Source organism: Struthio camelus, chromosome 4 (genome assembly GCF_040807025.1).
Source record: "Struthio camelus isolate bStrCam1 chromosome 4, bStrCam1.hap1, whole genome shotgun sequence".
NCBI lineage: Eukaryota > Metazoa > Chordata > Aves > Struthioniformes > Struthionidae > Struthio > Struthio camelus.
The window spans coordinates 55,878,534-55,896,970 of NC_090945.1; the positions used below are offsets into that span (position 1 = coordinate 55,878,534).

At 40.7% G+C, this 18,437-nt stretch overlaps 1 protein-coding gene across 4 annotated transcripts in view; it reads left to right on the forward strand.

Moving 5' to 3' along the window:
- The window catches only part of DLC1 (DLC1 Rho GTPase activating protein), a 233,323-nt gene extending 215,968 nt beyond the window's left edge, over positions 1–17,355 (forward strand). For all 4 annotated transcript variants that reach the window (XM_068942801.1, XM_009665886.2, XM_068942799.1 and 1 more), the window contains 11 exons: positions 925–988; positions 3,771–5,197; positions 6,349–6,525; positions 8,446–8,605; positions 8,845–9,043; positions 11,447–11,660; positions 12,089–12,203; positions 13,293–13,511; positions 14,136–14,353; positions 14,574–14,747; positions 15,406–17,355. In XM_068942801.1, coding sequence (XP_068798902.1) covers positions 925–988; positions 3,771–5,197; positions 6,349–6,525; positions 8,446–8,605; positions 8,845–9,043; positions 11,447–11,660; positions 12,089–12,203; positions 13,293–13,511; positions 14,136–14,353; positions 14,574–14,747; positions 15,406–15,526 — 3,088 coding nt within the window. In that variant the 3' untranslated portion in view covers positions 15,527–17,355. The remainder of the gene's footprint in view (positions 1–924; positions 989–3,770; positions 5,198–6,348; positions 6,526–8,445; positions 8,606–8,844; positions 9,044–11,446; positions 11,661–12,088; positions 12,204–13,292; positions 13,512–14,135; positions 14,354–14,573; positions 14,748–15,405) is intronic.
- The last annotated feature ends 1,082 nt before the right edge of the window (positions 17,356–18,437 follow it).

An 18,437-nucleotide genomic window follows, 5' to 3' on the forward strand; every position in this document is an offset into this window, starting at 1 on the left:
ACTGCTAATACAGGCTCCCCTTTATATTTTGTTTGAAGGAATTATGTGAAAATTATACAACTTCCCTCAGAATGAAGCTGGGCTTTAAAAGCCTAGTTTTGCTCCTGGTGAGTTTGGGCTGCAGTCCCACTGTATAAAGGGAGCAGCTCTGCTACTCTGCCTCCTGCCTCCGCAGACAACCATTCATGCAGCTCAGGGAACGGATCTGGGAGGAATTCAGCCCAACAAAATACTGAATGATTAGCTTTCAGCTCAGTTAGTTCCCTCATGCAGCCTGCAGCACAGCCTCACAAATGCAAGTATTAGCACGAGGGAGGCATGAGGAGCAGGGGCCGAAGAAAGGGCAGGGCGTCTTCTTTCGACCTGTTGCTTTTGGCCGTTATCAAACTGAACCGTAGCTTCCCCGGAGCAGCTTTCGCGTGATGGCTGCAGTTCCTTGACTTCAGCATTTCTCCCTTCTGCATCCGTCCCAGCCTGTCACTGCCCTTTGCCTTGCCCTAGCACTAGCATTTCTCTAACCAGTCTTTACCCGTATGTGGTTTTGGGCTAAGCCATATCCTAGGAGCAGTTTTTGGATTGTTTCAGGGTTAGGTATAAAATGATGTTTGACATTTAAACATAATTATTACAGTTAACTGATTACAAGGCACTTCTCAATTTAGCCTAAGTTTCTGTTCACTTCTCTTAACTTTGATTAGGGGAAAAGTGATAAAATAGTCATCCATCCCTCCTCCTGTAGCCAGAATACAGCCAAATGTAATGGGTTAATTATTAAGTATAATTAGTGCTCTAATGGAAGCTCTGCTTGTGGCTATTTGTATGCAAAGAAGTTTGGGCATAGCCTTCACAAAAGCTTTTGAACTAGAATAGCCTGTGTCAAAAAAAATGGATTATTCTCTTAATATGGTTTGCTTTGCTTTGCAGGCGCCTAAATACTTTAAACAAATGTGCAGTGATGAAGCTAGAAATTAGTCCCCACAGGAAGAGGGTAAGTGCCTTTAACATCTTCTGTTATAGAATTGTACATTAAAAAAACTGAAAAAATCTAGTAAATTGTTGATCTCTGGTCTAGGATGATACCTGTGTAGAATCTGCCAATGACGTAGTCAAAACTCTGCTCACATCTCATTTTGCGTTCTCACTGAATGAAAACTGCAGTGCCGGGCCATGTATTAAAGTTATTTGTTTGGCTACCTCTTTCATAGGATGCTGGCTTTAAATCTGAAATGCTCTGGGCACCCTCAATGCCTGTCATTGAGATCACGTGTGTTATGTCACATTACCTTCTGTCTGTCAGGACTGTGAAGTGTAGGCTTGGTGGAGGGGATTCTGACCAGCCAGAAAGAGCTGAATGTTAAAACATCATCTTGGCATAATATTCACTGTTTTGGCTCTTTGCCATCACATTAGAGTTGTATTCTCTTTTTATAACGTAGGCAGGATCAATGGGACAGTTCTTGGTCTGCAAAGGAAAGAGACAAAACTTTACAGGATCGGGCATATTGTTTCCTTGTTTTTTTAATTGCAGCTCAAAATTAAGGCAAAATTTTTACAGACTGTATCAGCTACTTTTTACAAAAAGTTTGCATATTTCCAGGGAATTCAGCAGGAATTAAAGTTTCTTGGCTCTTCAAAATTACTCTGGACCGTGGTGATAAATAATAGAATACCCAGTGTAACTTCAGTAGGGTAGTACTGATAGAAAGCTGAGTTGCTAGTTTTTGCTAGTAAGGTACCATTCAATAGCTGTCTTGAAACTGTGTGTGTGTCCTAGGAGGGATCAGTAGTTGATACCATCCCCTGGGATATGACAATTGCAGATAAAGATGACTAAACGAAGGCAATACAATGCTGCCCTACCCCTAACAAGAATGCATACAAGTGCTCTGAGGTTGTTTACCAGGAATTAATCCCGCTTTTCCCTATCTGTTTGTGGTATGTTGGAAACAGCATCCAAGCTCCAGAAGATAACAGTCTGAAGCAGCATATATAGGAATTCAGTCAAATAGGGCTAGACCACTGGACTGCCGTTTATGAGCACCAGAAGATTCCTGCTTGTTTCTGAACCTTGTTAACATCAGAATGATCGGTATTGCTATTAAAGCAAACTGACCTTCACGTCCAGACCTCAGATCTTCCGCAGTCTGGATCTTCCGTTCTGTTTCGATCTTTTCTGATTTTTGTTCATCGCCTCTGTTCTGGCAGATGGACTTGGATCCTATTCTCTATTGTTATTGACTTCATTAAAACCAATATGTAGCTGGTAAAGCTTTCTAAAACTAGGAAAAAATTGTGCTGACACAAACATATGCTTTCTTATATTTGCATTGGACCTCTTTGCAAATTAAGATCGTTTTACTCTTTTTTTTCCTGCTGAAAACTTGAAATGAGCAAGCCAGTCGTCTTAGCCAGTCTCTGAGTCATAGACAGAAAACTGTAGTAGCTTGGAAACAAAGAAAATGACACTGGCTCTGTGTCCCGGGAGTATTTGATCATAAAAATAAATATGGAGTTTCACTTATTTTCCGTAGCTGATGAAATATGCTATAAAAATAGGAAAAGATTAGGAGTTAGACTACACATGAGTAAAATACTTGAAATAAGAATAATTTATTTGTTTTTCAGAGTATAAAAGTTTGTGTTGCTGGCATACAAATAGTTACAGTTTGGAGTATGCGCATGTGTTTGTTTTTCAATTAAAGCAGTCTAAACAAATGAAGTGAAACTTTGGCACTCATGGAGCTGTGTGTCAAGTAGTGTTTCCTACTTCGAACAGCGAAGGTTATTTTGTGTTTTTGTGGTGTCATACTAAGATCTTTCTCATTGGCTTTATTCTTCCAACTGTGTGCAACTTGAAATTTTCTGGATGAGTGGAAGACCAAATATGTCAGTTCCAAGATCATTCCCTTTCAGGATTTAGATGAAAAGTTTGAGACCTAAGTGATATGCATGTAATTATGCCCTCAGGCATTACTCATGCATCAAACATAATCAGTGGAGATGTTATTTATAATTTACTTATGTGCTGCACTGTCAGTGAGCTTTTGCTGCTCACTGTCCGCGAGTGTTAAAATTTGCCTGGAGCAACGCTGAAGTAGAAACTTCACAGGACATTCTTAAAATGTTAGCTGTTAGCCTGTGGGAGGAAGAGTGGACCAGGTAAGAGCCTGGAGGCATCAAACTGTTGCAGTGCAGGAGTTTCTTTTACTGTCTCATTAGTCACAGTTAGGAGACCTTTTAAACTTCCAGAACGGGTAAGGAATTAAGCTACTACAAGTGAGAATGTATGAGAAACATCTCTTAATTGCAAAGAGGAGTATAAACAGAGAGCCACTATCAACAGAGTGTAACTTTGGAAGGAGTCCAGAGGGACCCCTACCCCTCACTGACTCCAGTTTAAAATTTTATGCATGCCAGGAATTTCCATTGATCTGAAGGCTATCCACTGTGACCAATTAATTAAAAGTCTATGGATACTGGGGTTTTTAGGAAAGAGTAATTAAAGCAGATTGTATTGTTTGTTTCTTTTTATGAAGCATATATCTTTGGTATTTAAAACCTCTTAACATACATTGCCTGTCCCATGTTATCTTTTCTTGTGGTGGGCTTTACGGCCTAATCTTCCTGAAGTAAAAGACTGTTGTCGTTTTAAATTCAGTGAGAACAAGAGGATGCTTAAATCCGTTTAGTAGGCATTGTATTCAAATGCAACTGCCTTTGCAGTTTTCGACAGTTTGTAGCAGCACTTTCAGTGTTCTCTTTCCTTGCAGAGTGAAGATTCGGATGAAGATGAACCTTGTGCAATAAGCGGCAAATGGACTTTTCAAAGGGACAGCAAGAGGTGGTCTAGGCTTGAAGAGTTTGATGTGTTCCCTCCAAAACCGGACTTGAATATCTCCTCCCCAGAAGCCTCTCATCTTACAAATGCGACGAGCCGTGAGAGTGTGCTAACAGACCTCAGTGAACGCCAGGAGGTGGCTTCTATTCTCAGCATCAGTAGCACTAGCAGCCACCAACCAACCCTGCAGAGTGAGGCATCTACCACCAGGACAAATTCAGTTGTGAGCGTTTGTTCATCAAACAATTTCATAGCAAATGATGACTCATTCAGCAGCCTGCCCTCACCCAGGGAGCTGAATAGCTTCAGCTTCGGTATGAAAGCCAGTGAGAAGAACGCCAAGTCCAAAACAAAGAGCCTACTCAAGAGAATGGAGAGCCTGAAAATCAAGAGCTCTCACCATGGCAAGAGCAAAGCTCCTTCAAAGCTTGGTCTTATTATTAGCGGGCCCATCCTGCAAGAGGGAATGGATGAAGATAAACTGAAACAGCTTAACTGTGTGGAGATTTCTGCCCTCAATGGCAATCACATCAGCCTCCCCATGGTACGAAAAAGGAGCGTCTCCAATTCCACCCAGACCAGCAGCAGCAGTAGTCAGTCTGAAACAAGCAGCGCTGTCAGCACACCCAGTCCTGTCACAAGAACACGCAGCCTCAGTGCGTACAATAAAAGGGTGGGCATGTACCTGGAAGGCTTTGACCCCTTCAACCAGTCAACGTTCAGCGACGTCATGGAGCAGAACTTTAAGAACAGGGGAAGCTTTGCAGAAGACACTGTATTTTTTATCCCTGAAGATCATAAGCCTGGCACCTTTCCCAAGGCACTCTCTAACGGCAACCTCTCTCCAACAGAAAGCAACGCTTCTGTGAACTGGAGGACAGGGAGTTTCCATGGACACGGCCATCTTACCCTCCGGAGGGAGAACAGTGGAGACAGCTCCAAAGAGCTGAGCATGGGGAAGAGGCGCAACTCCTCCAGCTCAGTGAGCAGCCGCCTTAGTATTTACGACAATGTACCAGGCTCAATTCTGTATTCCAGTACAAGCGATCTAGCTGACCTTGAAAATGAAGACATATTCCCAGAACTAGATGACATCCTGTACCATGTCAAAGGGATGCAGCGAATAGTGAACCAGTGGTCAGAAAAGTTCTCGGACGAAGGGGACTCTGACTCAGCACTAGATTCAGTTTCCCCATGTCCTTCCTCTCCAAAGCAGATCCACCTTGACGTAGATAACGATCGGACAACACCAAGTGACCTTGACAGTACAGGAAATTCACTGAACGAAACTGAAGAGCCCTCGGGGGTGCAAGACCGAAGGGACTCTGGGGTGGGTGCATCGCTGACACGGTCCAACAGGTGAGTTCGCAAGCACTCAGCCTGCAAAGTTGGCCCTGCACAGAGCAGGCGAGGTCTCCTCTGGCCTGAATGACTCCAGCTGTGCCAAGCTCAGTTAAGGTCTTGGTGCAATAGAAGTTGTGGCAATTCAAGCACACTCATGCTGTTCCCATCGCTTTCAAAAACAAAGCTGGCCAACGAAAGTGTTTTTATGGTATTTTTAAACAACTGATTCCCACACTTTATAGCTGTATGTTTATATGTTCGGCTTGAGTTGTCGTTGAAAAACAGCCTGCTCAGCAAGTCAGTTTTAGGAGCAATGTTAAGGCAGTTTTGAGGGATGGTAATTCTTCAAATTGAAATGATGTGTGGGAGGGAAAGGGACCTACAGCAGGATTATTCCATTTTTAAAATGTCTAGGAGAGATAATGTAAGTGTGGTCTGTTTTGTGTCAGCGTGTAGGAAAAGCCTGGTCTTTAGACTGTTTCAAAACAGGGCACTTTGCAGTAGCAGGCTGTTTCTTAATAACATGGTAGGGCATTAAATCAATGGGGAAAATGAAGCTTGTTTTCTTTCTCTTCATTACAGTAGCGCAGTAGAGGTTTGGGGAAGCTGCAGAGGCCTCCGAGTTTGCGTTAGGAGTTCCACTCTGGGATGGATGACTGTGTTTTGTATTGTGATTAGAGCAAGGATTTGGACTCTTTCAGGCTTTATTTCCAGTTTTCCTTTAAAACTGGTGCAAATCATTTAGGGCCTGGTTTCTGCTGTCATTTAGTTGCCTATAGCTGGTTAAAAAGGACTTTTAGAAATCCTTAACTCCCATTTGGTGCGTCTTAAGATTTTGGGTCTTTTTTCTTACAGAGTTTATTGATTCTGACTGACTTAGTACTGAAAGGGGTTCTGAAAAACGTGGGAGGAGCACTCTGAGGGTATCCAATAGTGCAACATGGTTGCTGGACAGCTCAGAGTATGCTCCAGGTGTTGGAAACACCTGTGTGCCGCATTGCACCTGGTGAGTCAGAGACATTTAACACCTGATGCCTCTGAAATCTCAGAAGATAACGGCCACTGAGGGCAATCAGTTTAGCAGTACGTTTAGGGTAGTTCTTGCATGTATCTTGCAAAGACGCTTCAGTGACCAGCCCTTGCTCTGTTCCCTATCTTCTCTGCAGGCACAGGCTGCGGTGGCACAGCTTCCAGAGCTCCCACCGGCCAAGCCTCACCTCAGCATCGCTACAGATCAACTGCCAGTCAGTGGCCCAGATGAACCTGCTGCAGAAGTACTCCCTTCTGAAATTAACTGCTCTCCTAGAGAAGTATACGCCCTCCAATAAGCACGGCTTCAGCTGGTAAGGGCACAGAGCCATGTGTAGACAGGCCATCTGTTCAAGCACAACAGTTTTGCTAGGCCTAAGCAAGTTTTGGAAGCATCCAACTAAATCCCTCCGTTCCTCTTTTTCCATATTTGTACTTCTTCCTCTAGCCATGTGCTGGCAGTGTTTTGTGGTTTCCTAAGACAGTGCTGTAATCACTAACCTTTTGCCTAAGTGTAATCTTACTAGGATGGAGAAGTATGTTTCTAGGGAACATGTGAAGGAATAAAGCAGTGAGGTACAGGCCAGCTTTCTATGCGGGAAGATGTCTGCTATCCACAGCAAAAAAGGAATATATATTCAGCAGTGGCACAAACATCAGTAGATCTTAAGATGCTTGCTTTTCTTTGGTTATTCTTAAATACTTGCATTAGCTTCCTTGTATAATTATGTCATTAAATAACGCAAGTTTCCTTTAGTTCTAGTGTCTCGTTATCTGACAGCTACCTCTTCTTTTTAAAGCACAATAAATCCAGTTAACTTGCAATGAAAATGAGGGGGGAAAAGGCAGGTTGGGAGAATCATGCAGTTTTTCTGTAGCCAGCAATCTCTGCCGTAGCCAGGTGTTTGTAACCAAGTTGAATGTTTTTTGTCAGATTAATGAAATAGAAAGCTCTTTTATTATTTTGTCTGCAGTATAGCCTGTGTAACCCTCAGGACGCAAAAGACGCCATAAAATTTTTCTTCTCCCTACCACACACCAGCCTCCTCCCTTCCCCAGGAGTCACAGAGAGTATTTCACTTCAGCATCAAAGTACCTCCTGTTCAAAGGCTGTTATTATGTCAGCCTTTCTAAATACAGAAGTTGTTTGTTCTGAAAGACAGAAATAAGTATTGACCGGTTATCCCTGCATGCTTCAGATTCTCAGTGGAGATCGCAATGTGTTTTTTCACATTCCATTGGCATGTTTTTTGACAAAGCAAGTATTATTCATACGTATATCAATAATGCCCTAAACTTAACTACATGGCAATACAAATTGGTTCTGTTTTTCTATGTAAGAGATTAGTCAGCCATAAATCTTAATGTACTGTTTTTATAGCTGTACTGTATATTGAAATGTTAAATGGGTCTCCCTGTTTTCCAGTGCTACTGTGTCCTATTAGCTGTTGTACTGTACTTTAACTTTTCTTCTGTTTAGGAAAATGATCTCAATATTTTCACATTTTAATGGATTTTTTTCCTTTATGAAACGAAAACTCTTGGGGATCTAGGAGTAAATCTTTTTTTTTTTTTGTATGTGGTAACTTTTTCCTTGGAGTCAAAAGCAGATGGAAAGACTTCTCATTGAAACTGGAGTAGGAGGTGGGGGTAATGACAGTAACTGGCTGACAAGGAGGGGGGTCCCTCAAAAGGGTTGTTTATGGAGCTGAAGTTTTTAGCTGACAAACTCAAATGTATTACATCAGTTTCCTGCTGTTATGCATACTGGTGGGTGGTGGACGCAGTTTGAGGACTTTGCAGAACAAGTAGTTGACATACAAAAGCTCATTGTTCAAATGCCCATCTTTCCTGAAACCTAAAGAAGCAGTGTTATAAAGGGTCACTGACCACAGGATTTATTTTGACTCTTGTGCAATTCAATCTGGCCCCTGCAGTTCTACCCTGTAGCTTTTATCCTACTAATATTGATAGAGTAGCACCACATTAATACCTGCAGGAAGCATACCGCCCTGAATGTCAAGCCCATCTCTTAGCGAAACCGTTTTGCATCCTTCTCTCCCCGCTCCCAGCCCTAAATGAATTAGCTAGTTTACGTTCTCAGCACTTTTCTTATTATTCAGCGTTACTAATGTTGTTGTTTCACTTATTTTCACTGACTTTTTTGAGTTACGGGAAATACCCGTAAGATAAAGAGGTTTAATTTAGTTTTGTCATTCCCTTGGCTTAAATAGGGCAGTACCAAAATTTATGAAAAGGATAAAGGTGCCAGATTATAAAGACAGAAACGTGTTTGGAGTACCCCTGCAAGTCAATGTTCAGCGCACAGGGCAGCCTCTTCCACAGAGCATTCAGCAAGCCATGCGGTACCTCCGCAACCACTGCCTGGATCAGGTGAGTTTTGCTGTACTCCATGCGTTCGCTGTCCGAAACCCAACATTCCATTAACTTTTATTGTTTCTGGGTCAGACTGTAAAAGTAGAGTCAAAACAGAACAAAACAAGTAATTAATTGAAGTAAAACTTTCCATGAAATTAGAACCCATAAATAAGAAGCTAAAGAATGTACTTACCTTTCAGATTTGCTAGGCTCAATGTGAATGTATTTAACTTTCCATATACAAATATGTTTAGGTTGGACTGTTCAGGAAGTCTGGAGTCAAGTCAAGAATTCAGGCTCTGCGTCAAATGAATGAGAATTCAACAGACAGCGTTAACTACGAAGGCCAGTCTGCTTATGATGTAGCAGACATGTTAAAGCAGTTCTTCCGTGATCTACCTGAGCCTCTCATGACCAACAAACTCTCTGAGACCTTTTTACAGATCTACCAATGTAAGTACTCAGTTTTCTAAGGTTAGACAGCATTTGTGTAGCCAAGATGGAGCTGTCTAATATTCCTTCTCTGGGCACTACACATGTTGTTCATGTGGATTGCTTGTGGAATTTGATGACAAATCAGACTATCTTCTTCGTTATGTTTCAGGCAGCATCATGGAATTGATTTTTTTGATGTTCTAGCTGTGTAATGATTTATAGTACAAGTTCTTTTTGTTTCACCTTTCTCTGTAGTTTGGGAACAAATATAGAACCTCTGTCACATTGCTCTAAAATTTCCTCTTTTCTGAGCGTACTTGATATTACTGTTTGAAAATAAACCACACCTGATGTGGCTGAGTAGAGGAGCTATGCAAACACTGCATGGACAGAGTTTGGGGCGCTTGAGGGGACTGTAAATCCACTCCCAAATTAGCGAGACTTTTTTTGAGATCAAGACTGCCAAAGGTTTCCATTTACTTGTATTTCATATTAGTTCATCTTTCCCCACAACTTCTGGAAACAACTTCTAAGTTGAAAGTTATTAAAGCTAGGAGCTACGTTACTGGTTGGTACTATAAATAGCATGTGCTTAGAATAAATAACATAAAAATGGAGTTTATCAATGCATCTGAAAAGAGATAATTAATCTTTCTAGGATGGCAGGTTCAGCTACAGCAAGGGAGGTTTTCCTTTCTGTGAGGTAAAGAAATCAAGTTCTATATGGATGATTGCTTTGTGCCGAATCTTTCCAAACAACAGGTTGCCCTTCAAAAGTTGTTTCCTTCCATGTTGTTTCATTGGGAATACTTATATGCTCTCACTTTATGAAATGGATACAGGTAAATTAATATTTTGATGACTAGAAATCCTAGGTCTTTTGAAATACTCAGGGGGTCCAAACTGACATACTGTAGGCACCTTTCTTATTCTGTGCTTTCTCTCCCTAACGCTGCCCTGGCTCCCTTCCCATGGTAGCACAGCTCCAACAGAGCTTACTGCAAAAACACTTTCTTCGAGCCCTTGCTGTGTTTTGTGCCTTCCTTACGAGATGGTGCTAAGGCCTTATATCGTCCAGGGCCTTCCTTCAGAGCTCTGTAGGCGACGGTTTAAAATGAAAACATGCATACCGCTATTTCAGTGCACACATTTTTTTCCTTTGTTTGGATTCCCAAGACAGTTTATGGAGAAAATGAATCAGGCTCCCCATACATATTCCTTGCATATTATATGGCAACCCTTTCTGGATTTAGTGCCAAAAAACGTTTAACGCGGTATTGCAGAAGTATCTATTCTTTTCCTTTCACAGGTAATAGGTGTAAGAAATTCCCAGAAGTGGTGGGACAGTGTTATTTGCTGTGTAAAGAACTTTAAAGCAACTGTAACTTTGTTTTCCTGCAAAGGCCAACATTTCCCTTGTCTTTAGTGTTATGCACTCAGCAGCACACTAGAACTGTCTGTATATGGCTTATACATGCTTCAAGCTGGTTGAGGGGAGAGTATGGAAAATAGTGGAGTTTTGCATATAACTGCATTTTAAACTCATTTGCTAGCCTTACTAAGTGGCTGAACCCCAAAGCAAATACAAATCAAATATCTGGTTAGTAACACATGTATTAAGAGACATGCAGTCAGGTTTGTGTGGTGCTAATGATGATATAAATACTCTAAGACTCAGACTGTCATATTTTCTTCGGAGATGGCTTGTTGGAAATCCCTTTATAAGAAGCAGATCTGGTCTGGGTTATTTCATTATTTGTTCCCTTCAAGTCTGGAGAGGAGGGCCTCATATGAAGACACACGTCAAATTTTTCCAATGGATGTTTGTTGTTAGTAACCAAGGAGTTGTTTAATGGTATGGGGCTTCACATCATTGACTTTCTTTTTCCACCGCGTGACTTTGAATGATGTGCTCAATAAAGCAACCCTCTGTGTTTGGTAAAGCACTTTCTGGATATTTGATGACATCATTGTTGAAAAAGTTTGCTAGCCAATTTATTTAACTGATTCACCTATTCTAAAATGCGTTAATATTTTAAAATTCTTTGAAAGCCAAAGAATTTTTGCTAGAGTCTAAATTAGGCTGGACTGTGTTTGCTTGTTCACTGCCTGAGTCCAGGCTTCTGTCATTTTAGTGCATCCGCGGGAGCATGTAGCTGTTGAAATTAAATCTAAAATTAACTCTGGCCTAGGCACAACTGCTTCTTGCTTGCCTTTCTTGTGAGGCAGGAAATAACTGAGGGTAGTTAAACTAGTGGGTTAAAAAAATTCCTTCATGTTTCCTACGAATGGTATGCATCCTGAAGGAAATCGCTTCAAACTCGAGTCAAATATTTGAAGCTGGAGTTTGCTTTGGGATGTATTCATGCTGTGTGTGTGGAAAATCAATGGGCTGATGAGAGAATTACTAATATTATGCAGATGTGCCAAAGGATCAGCGTCTCCAGGCTATCAAGGCTGCCATTATGCTTTTACCCGATGAGAACAGGGAGGTCCTCCAGATTCTTCTCTATTTCCTGAGCGATGTCACAGCTGCAGTGAAGGAAAACCAGATGACACCAACAAACCTGGCTGTGTGCTTAGCACCTTCCCTCTTCCACTTAAACACTCTCAAAAGAGAGAATTCTTCCCCAAGGTATGTCTCCAGAGAGCACAGCTCATTACTGCTGTTCCTGTACCACAGCTAGCTTCCTTGTGTCACTTAGCAGGCACTGTGATTTTCCTCCCATTGACCCTACCAGTTTTGATCACGTTGAAGACCTCAGAAGATACCAGGTTTAGAATGCTTATTCGATCCTGCGTTTTTTTTGTTTTTTTGTTTTTTGGTACAGATTTGTTAAAATATAAACAAGTTCACAAAGGGGAAGAAACAGAGGGATTCCAAAGAAAAGTTTAGTGAGAGTAGCAAGAGAAGTCTATAACGCCACGCCAAGATTTTGTCCCTAGCAGCACTGCTCTAAATCACCAGCAGATTTTGGAATCCTACTGTTTTCTTACCAAACAGCTTTCTTGATCTGTGTTAAATAACTGGATTTGTATGTGTGTGCTTTCTCCTTTGTGAAGGGTGATGCAGAGAAAACCAAGCCTGGGAAAACCTGATCAGAAAGACCTAAATGAAAATTTGGCTGCAACCCAAGGGCTAGCTCATATGATTGCTGAATGCAAGAAGCTCTTTCAGGTAAAAAACCACCTATCCGCAAAAGTAACAAGTGGGATATTGGCCATCATGGCTTAGATCTGCTATTTAATAGAAAGCTAGGAGTGTCCCTTTATTTTAATTAAGGTTAATATATCATAAATAGATTTGCATCCTGACCTGGGTGCATATGTGAATGGTGTGCCACCATTAGTGGTGGCAGAAGAAAGGAAAGTTGTTTTGATGACACTGGTGCTCAGAAGTCATGAGACAGTTGTTGTGGGGTTTAGGGCTTTTTTATTATATTATTATATAATATAATTTTATTATATTATTTATTATATTTATTGTACTTTAATTCCCAAGAGTTAGCAAGGCTAGGCCACAAAAACCATCCTAGAAGGTGACACTATCAGACCATAGGTTGAAAGATCTGTAACAATTAAAGCATGTTCTCACTAGAGCCTGGAATGGAGAACCAGACGAGTCTGAGTCCTGGTTTTCCTCACTGTCATCAAGTCTTCTCAGAACCCACAACGAAAGACGTGCCTGTCTCTCTTCTCGCAACTGACCCCTGCTTCACTCAGTCTGCAAGATAAACTGTACTATAGGAATCAATCTGAGTTGTGTAGCTAAGAAAGGATGCTGCTTAGAACAATGAAGAAGACACACCATAGCTGAGAGACTACTCTAATGAATATACGTGAGCAGGTCAAATCAAGGTCACATACACACATTTAATTTTGATATTTCTTCACGCTAAGTGCTTGACCTGACAAATACATCTATTTAAAATACAGTTTGCATGTGTAGGTAATTTATAGATGTAACTGTCAATTACACACACATACTTACCATAAACCTCTCTAGGCATCTCATTTTCTATTACGGGCTATTACTACTGACAACTTTGTATTCCAAAGTGAAGGGAGTAGGCAGTGAGCATTTGTCAGCAGGAGACTGCTTCAGTCTCAAGTGTATGGTTGGTGTTTAAAAAGGAAAAATGAAAGAATAGTTGACTGTGAGAGCTGCACGCACCCCATGGCTTACAAAGCTAGCGTACCGCTAGACTAAACTCTGATTTGGGGAGAGAGAATTTCAAGAGGATTACTTCATCCTTGTCACCCCTAGATCCCTGAAGAAATGAGCAGAGGTCGGAACTCGTACACGGAGCAAGACCTGCGGCCCCTCAGCCTGGAGGAGCTCAGGGGCAGTAGCAGCACAGAGCCCTCCGACTACCACTGCTACCTCCAGGACTGCATGGATGACTTACTCAAAGAGATGAAGGAGAAATTTAAAGGCTGGCTCAGCTGTTCCACCTCAGAACAAGCAGAACTGGCCTACAAGAAGGTATGCACACTATGTCTTACTCCGTAGCTCTGTTTCTTAGCCCATCTTCTTTAGCACAAGCCACCCTTTGATGCAGAATATTGCAGAAGGTTCAGAGTATAGCTGCACTTCATCTAAAAACATGTCTTTCAGCAGTGAATTGTGTTCTTCTGTTTATCCAGCCCAAGAATGTTCAATGTAATGCATTTACAGGCCTTCCTTCATTCACTTGTGCAAAGCCCTAACAGGCTGAATAAAGCCTCTAAGCACTTTCCTTACGCAGGCAGCAGGAAAGAAGCAACTTGCACAGCTTGGAGCTAGCACAGGGAGGAGTGTTTCAGCAACATTTGAGTTAAGATAACAAAAAAATAGACGTGGAAAATGAGGACGTTTTCCTGTAATATTATGATTCAGTAGTGGTCCATACTGGGAAAGATAACTATAACTTAAAATTAATTTGGAAGTCAGCATGCAGATGCCTTTAGACTATTAAAAAAGCCAAACAACCTCAGTGTGAACATATGACAGCCGTAGTGCAATGTAATTCTTCTTGTAATTTGCTGTGTTTCTCCAACACTAAAATAGAAAGGAGAAGAAAGTGTAAAGAACAGTGAAACTGAGGACTCTGTGCTGATTTTTCCTCAGGTATGCGAAGGTCCCCCACTCCGGTTATGGAAAACTACCATTGAAATCCCCGCTACACCAGAGGAAGTTTTAAATCGTTTACTTAAAGAGCAGCATCTTTGGGATGAAGATCTGATAGATTCTAAAGTAATTGAAACTTTGGATAGCCAGACAGATATATACCAGTACATCCAGAACAGTATGGCACCTCACCCAGCCAGAGACTTTGTCGTCTTGAGGTAAATTTTCACATACAATTGTCTTAATTGTCTTAACATCGCACACGCTAACCTCACCTATAGAATTTATGTAGTAAAGGATGTTATATAGACATACATCTTTTTATGTATGATTTGAAGTTTATTAGATGTTTGAATTACTGTTTATCAAAGACAAAACCACTTTTTTTCTTTTTCTTTTCTTTCTTTTTTTTTTTTTTTTTTTTTTTTTGCTTCATAGAACATGGAGAACAAACTTCCCGAAAGGAGCTTGTGTTCTCTTAGCAACCTCAGTGGATTATGACCATGCTCCAGTGGCAGGTGTTAGAGTCAATGTGCTGTTGTCTAGGTATCTGATTGAGCCCTGCGGGTCAGGAAAATCTAAACTTACCTACATGTGCAGAATTGATTTAAGGTATGGACTTCTACTTCTCAGGTGGTAATCTTTTCTGTCCTTTTCTGGTGGTAATTTCTCTTGTATAGTTTTGGTGCAGTCAGTGCAAAATTCAAACAGTCCAACTGTCCAGTACATATTTCTCAAATGCTTATACAGAGGACTCTTGAGATGTCACAGAAGGTCAGCTTCCATGCACATCTAACAGCAGGTTCAGTTTGTTGCATTGGAAGCCCCCACTATGTGCTCTGTCTCTCACAAAACAGGAAACATCAGTTTCACCTCTTCTTGTGTCTTACTGTGGTTAGGTTATATGGTCTGTGGCAGAGAGAAGAGAACCTTCAAAGTTACTGAATAATGGCCACTATAGCTACTGGTGTATATAATCCCCTCCCATTTCCTCTGCCAGGGGTATTTATTTGTATGCAGACACATATGAATTTTACGTTAATAATGGAGACTAAGTTCTCACAAAACTTTTAATACCTTTGTCTCACTTAAGCAAACTTGGTTTTGAGCAAGTCTGTGTATCAATAAGGCTGGGCCGAGCAATAAGCACTAATAAGGAGATTTCCCAGTCAGACATCTAACCAGCCAGCTATCTGTTTGATTCTGACTAAGGAAGCACGTGGAATGTTACTGGTACCTGTTTCACATTCACTTTTTCTCCATGCATCAGGGGCCACACGCCAGACTGGTACACCAAGTCTTTTGGACACTTGTGCGCATCTGAGGTAGTTAAGATACGAGACTCTTTCAGTCATCAGAGTCTTGACAGCAAAGAAGTAAGATCCAGGTGACTACTGAAGAGGAACAGCTGTGCGTTCCACACCTCATCAATGTATGTTACCCGAAACTGAGGATCATCCGCTGCAGCCTGGACTAGTGTGCAACCTACAAGTCATGTCATGAAAGGATGACAGTGTAAGAATTTGACTGTGAGCGTTACTATAGGACTGTGGCCATACCATACAATTTAAAGCTGCTTCCTGTCTGTGTAAGGTCTATAGTGTAGGCCTTGACTGGAATACATAGGAGGACTGTGCAAAAAAGGTATTGTACTGTTAGATGGTTTGAATTGCTTCTGAGAAGCAAAAGTCTTTAAATGCAAAATATATTATGAAATATGGTGAAGGCTCATCATTCCCATGTGAAATATTTAGCTTTATGTACATACCCTTGTCATTTTATTTGTAATGCGTTGAGGGACTGGTGTATCCACTGGAATAGTTGGTACTCTTCAATGTGTTCTCACTGAGATAAGCAGAGAAAGGTTTGCACAGAGATTAAAGTGTGAATGAGTGTGTTGATGGTTGAAAGGATAGCAGAAGTCGAACTTGAAATGTGTCTGGTACACTGATAGGCAACCAGAATGGATTTTAGCGTATTGGTTACAGTTCAACCTAGAATTTGACTCCCCTGTGGACCAGAAAGTAGCCATCCTTCCCATTTCCCAGTTCTACGTTTTCCTCAGCTCTAATATTGTTAAAATCTCTACAAAGATATAATAATAATAGACTTGCTCTGATTACTGCTCACTCTTTAGCCAGATGATCTTTTTAGGAGTGATTAGCAATTCTATAGCAATTTTAAGTAAATATAATTTTAAGCAGCATAGCAGCTTAGACCTGAAATGCCTTTGCAGTGGTCAAGAGAGTCAGTAACGTCAATTGTTGTATTTCCTAAAAAAGTATTTGTTGCATTTACTCCTAACTGCATTAACTATATGTGTTTTAATGAACTTTTGTATATTTTACTGTATTCTCATGGCTCAAGAGGAAAAAGTAAACACTGGAGTTCTTGGCGGGACTCCTACAGAAGCAGATGGAGTAAGGTGACTAGGAAGATCATGACAGTTCTCTCTCTTTCTCCTTTGCTTGTTTTTCTAAAAGCTACATGTTAACGTGAACAGAACCTGAATATGAGCAATATGGAGGGCTTTATTTGGGGGCAGAGAGAAGGGTGGGATTTTGTCTTCTGTATTGTTTGTTTTTAAACCTTTTGGGATATGCCCCATTCCCCCAGCAGTAATATTATATGAACTGTAGGAAATCTTGAGGTCCTCTGGAAAGGTGTCTTTCTGCAGGTTTTACTGTAAAGATAGGGATTTGCTTTAGAGGTGCAGTATTAAGTGCTAAGTGTATTTCGTGGCTAAGGTATGAATGAGTTGCAAGATGGAAATTTGACTGAGACATTGTTGCCATTGTCAGTATTATTTTAAGCTTTTTGATGAAGTTTTTTTTTTATTATTATTATTATGGCAAATAATGTAGTACTTCCAGTAACAGTGTTCCTCATGAGTAGGAAAAACTTGTATATTCTTTTACATCAAACATTTTTGGATTTGTAAAATTGTATGTTGTACATACCATTCTATTGTAAACATGTATACTTGCCCACAGTGTACTGTCAAACATAGATAAAGCATGGTAAAGATTATTTAAAATATACCTGTATTTATACCTCAGATATTCTTTTTGGGTTTTTGTACCTCAAGTAAGTTTTCTATTGTAAATGTGCTTTACATGACTATGGTCTAAGTGAGAGAAAGGAAAATGTTTAACTTGCTATATATGTCTGTACAGAATATAATCAATAAGTGCACTATTAAATGTTTAAAATTGGAGAAGTGTAATGTTTTTATTTATTCTGCATTCTTCCTTCTACTGTCGAGTCCACAGTCTGTTCCCTGAGAGGTGAGCAAAGCTAGCTCTGCTGCTGATTTCTCTAGACATATTTGGGACTCTTGACTGCTTGCGATGGCCCAGATTGAAAGCGTGCAAAGAGAAATTCACATTGATGGGAGGAAGTCTCAGATGGTATAAGATCCCTTTACTACTTCAAGATTTTTCCTGGTGACAGGTTAAAGGGAAGTCTTTCCTCAACAAAACTTGTTTGGGACAGGCTTTGCTATCTTCATATACCTAAGTTGACCTACACAATCCTAACTTACCCTGGTCTGCTTCTTCCCACAACAGGCCTTCTGTATTTAATGAGCTGTAGATACCAGGGTACAGCTGCAGCTGATTCATTAACAAGGCTAGTGAAGTAGCTCAAAAACATTTAAAAAGTAGCAGTCAGTAACTAAAGATATTGGTTTTCTAAGAGAATAGATGAATGAGGAAGATTAATTTTGAATAGGTCCGTTCTGGGATAGGCCAGGCTAGCATGGTTAAGAATAGCACTTGCCACAGGTTTTTTTACATATTGCTACCACCCTTTTTAGCTCGCCTACCATCTCCTAGGCCACTCTTTATGATTTTTAAAGTTAGGTGCCGAAGCAATTTCAAAATTTTCAGAAGGCTAGCCTTCATGATGGTAGGCAGTTGGACAGAAATGCTCCCCAATTAATAGCTTCCTGTTCCCCTTTAAAAGAAAACAGAAACATCAGTTTTGCTACTGTTTCGTTGAAAGGTACTGTTGAGTTTAACAGGAAATCAAGTCCTATTTGATAGACAGTTCTGTGCAATGCTGAAAAATAATTCACTGCTTTCCTATTTTCTGCAGGGAGAAAGAGAGTATGAAGAGTTCTGGAATCATAAGGTCTCTTTTTAAAAAAAAAAAAAAATTACGTGTGAAAGTAATTGGAGAAAGTTAAAGCATACACAGCAATGAAGTGAAGCCAAAGAGGAGGCCAGGAGGATATACAAACAACTGACTAAGGTGAAAAATGAAGCCAAAGACAGCTGTTAATTCGAGCAACTTTAAGAA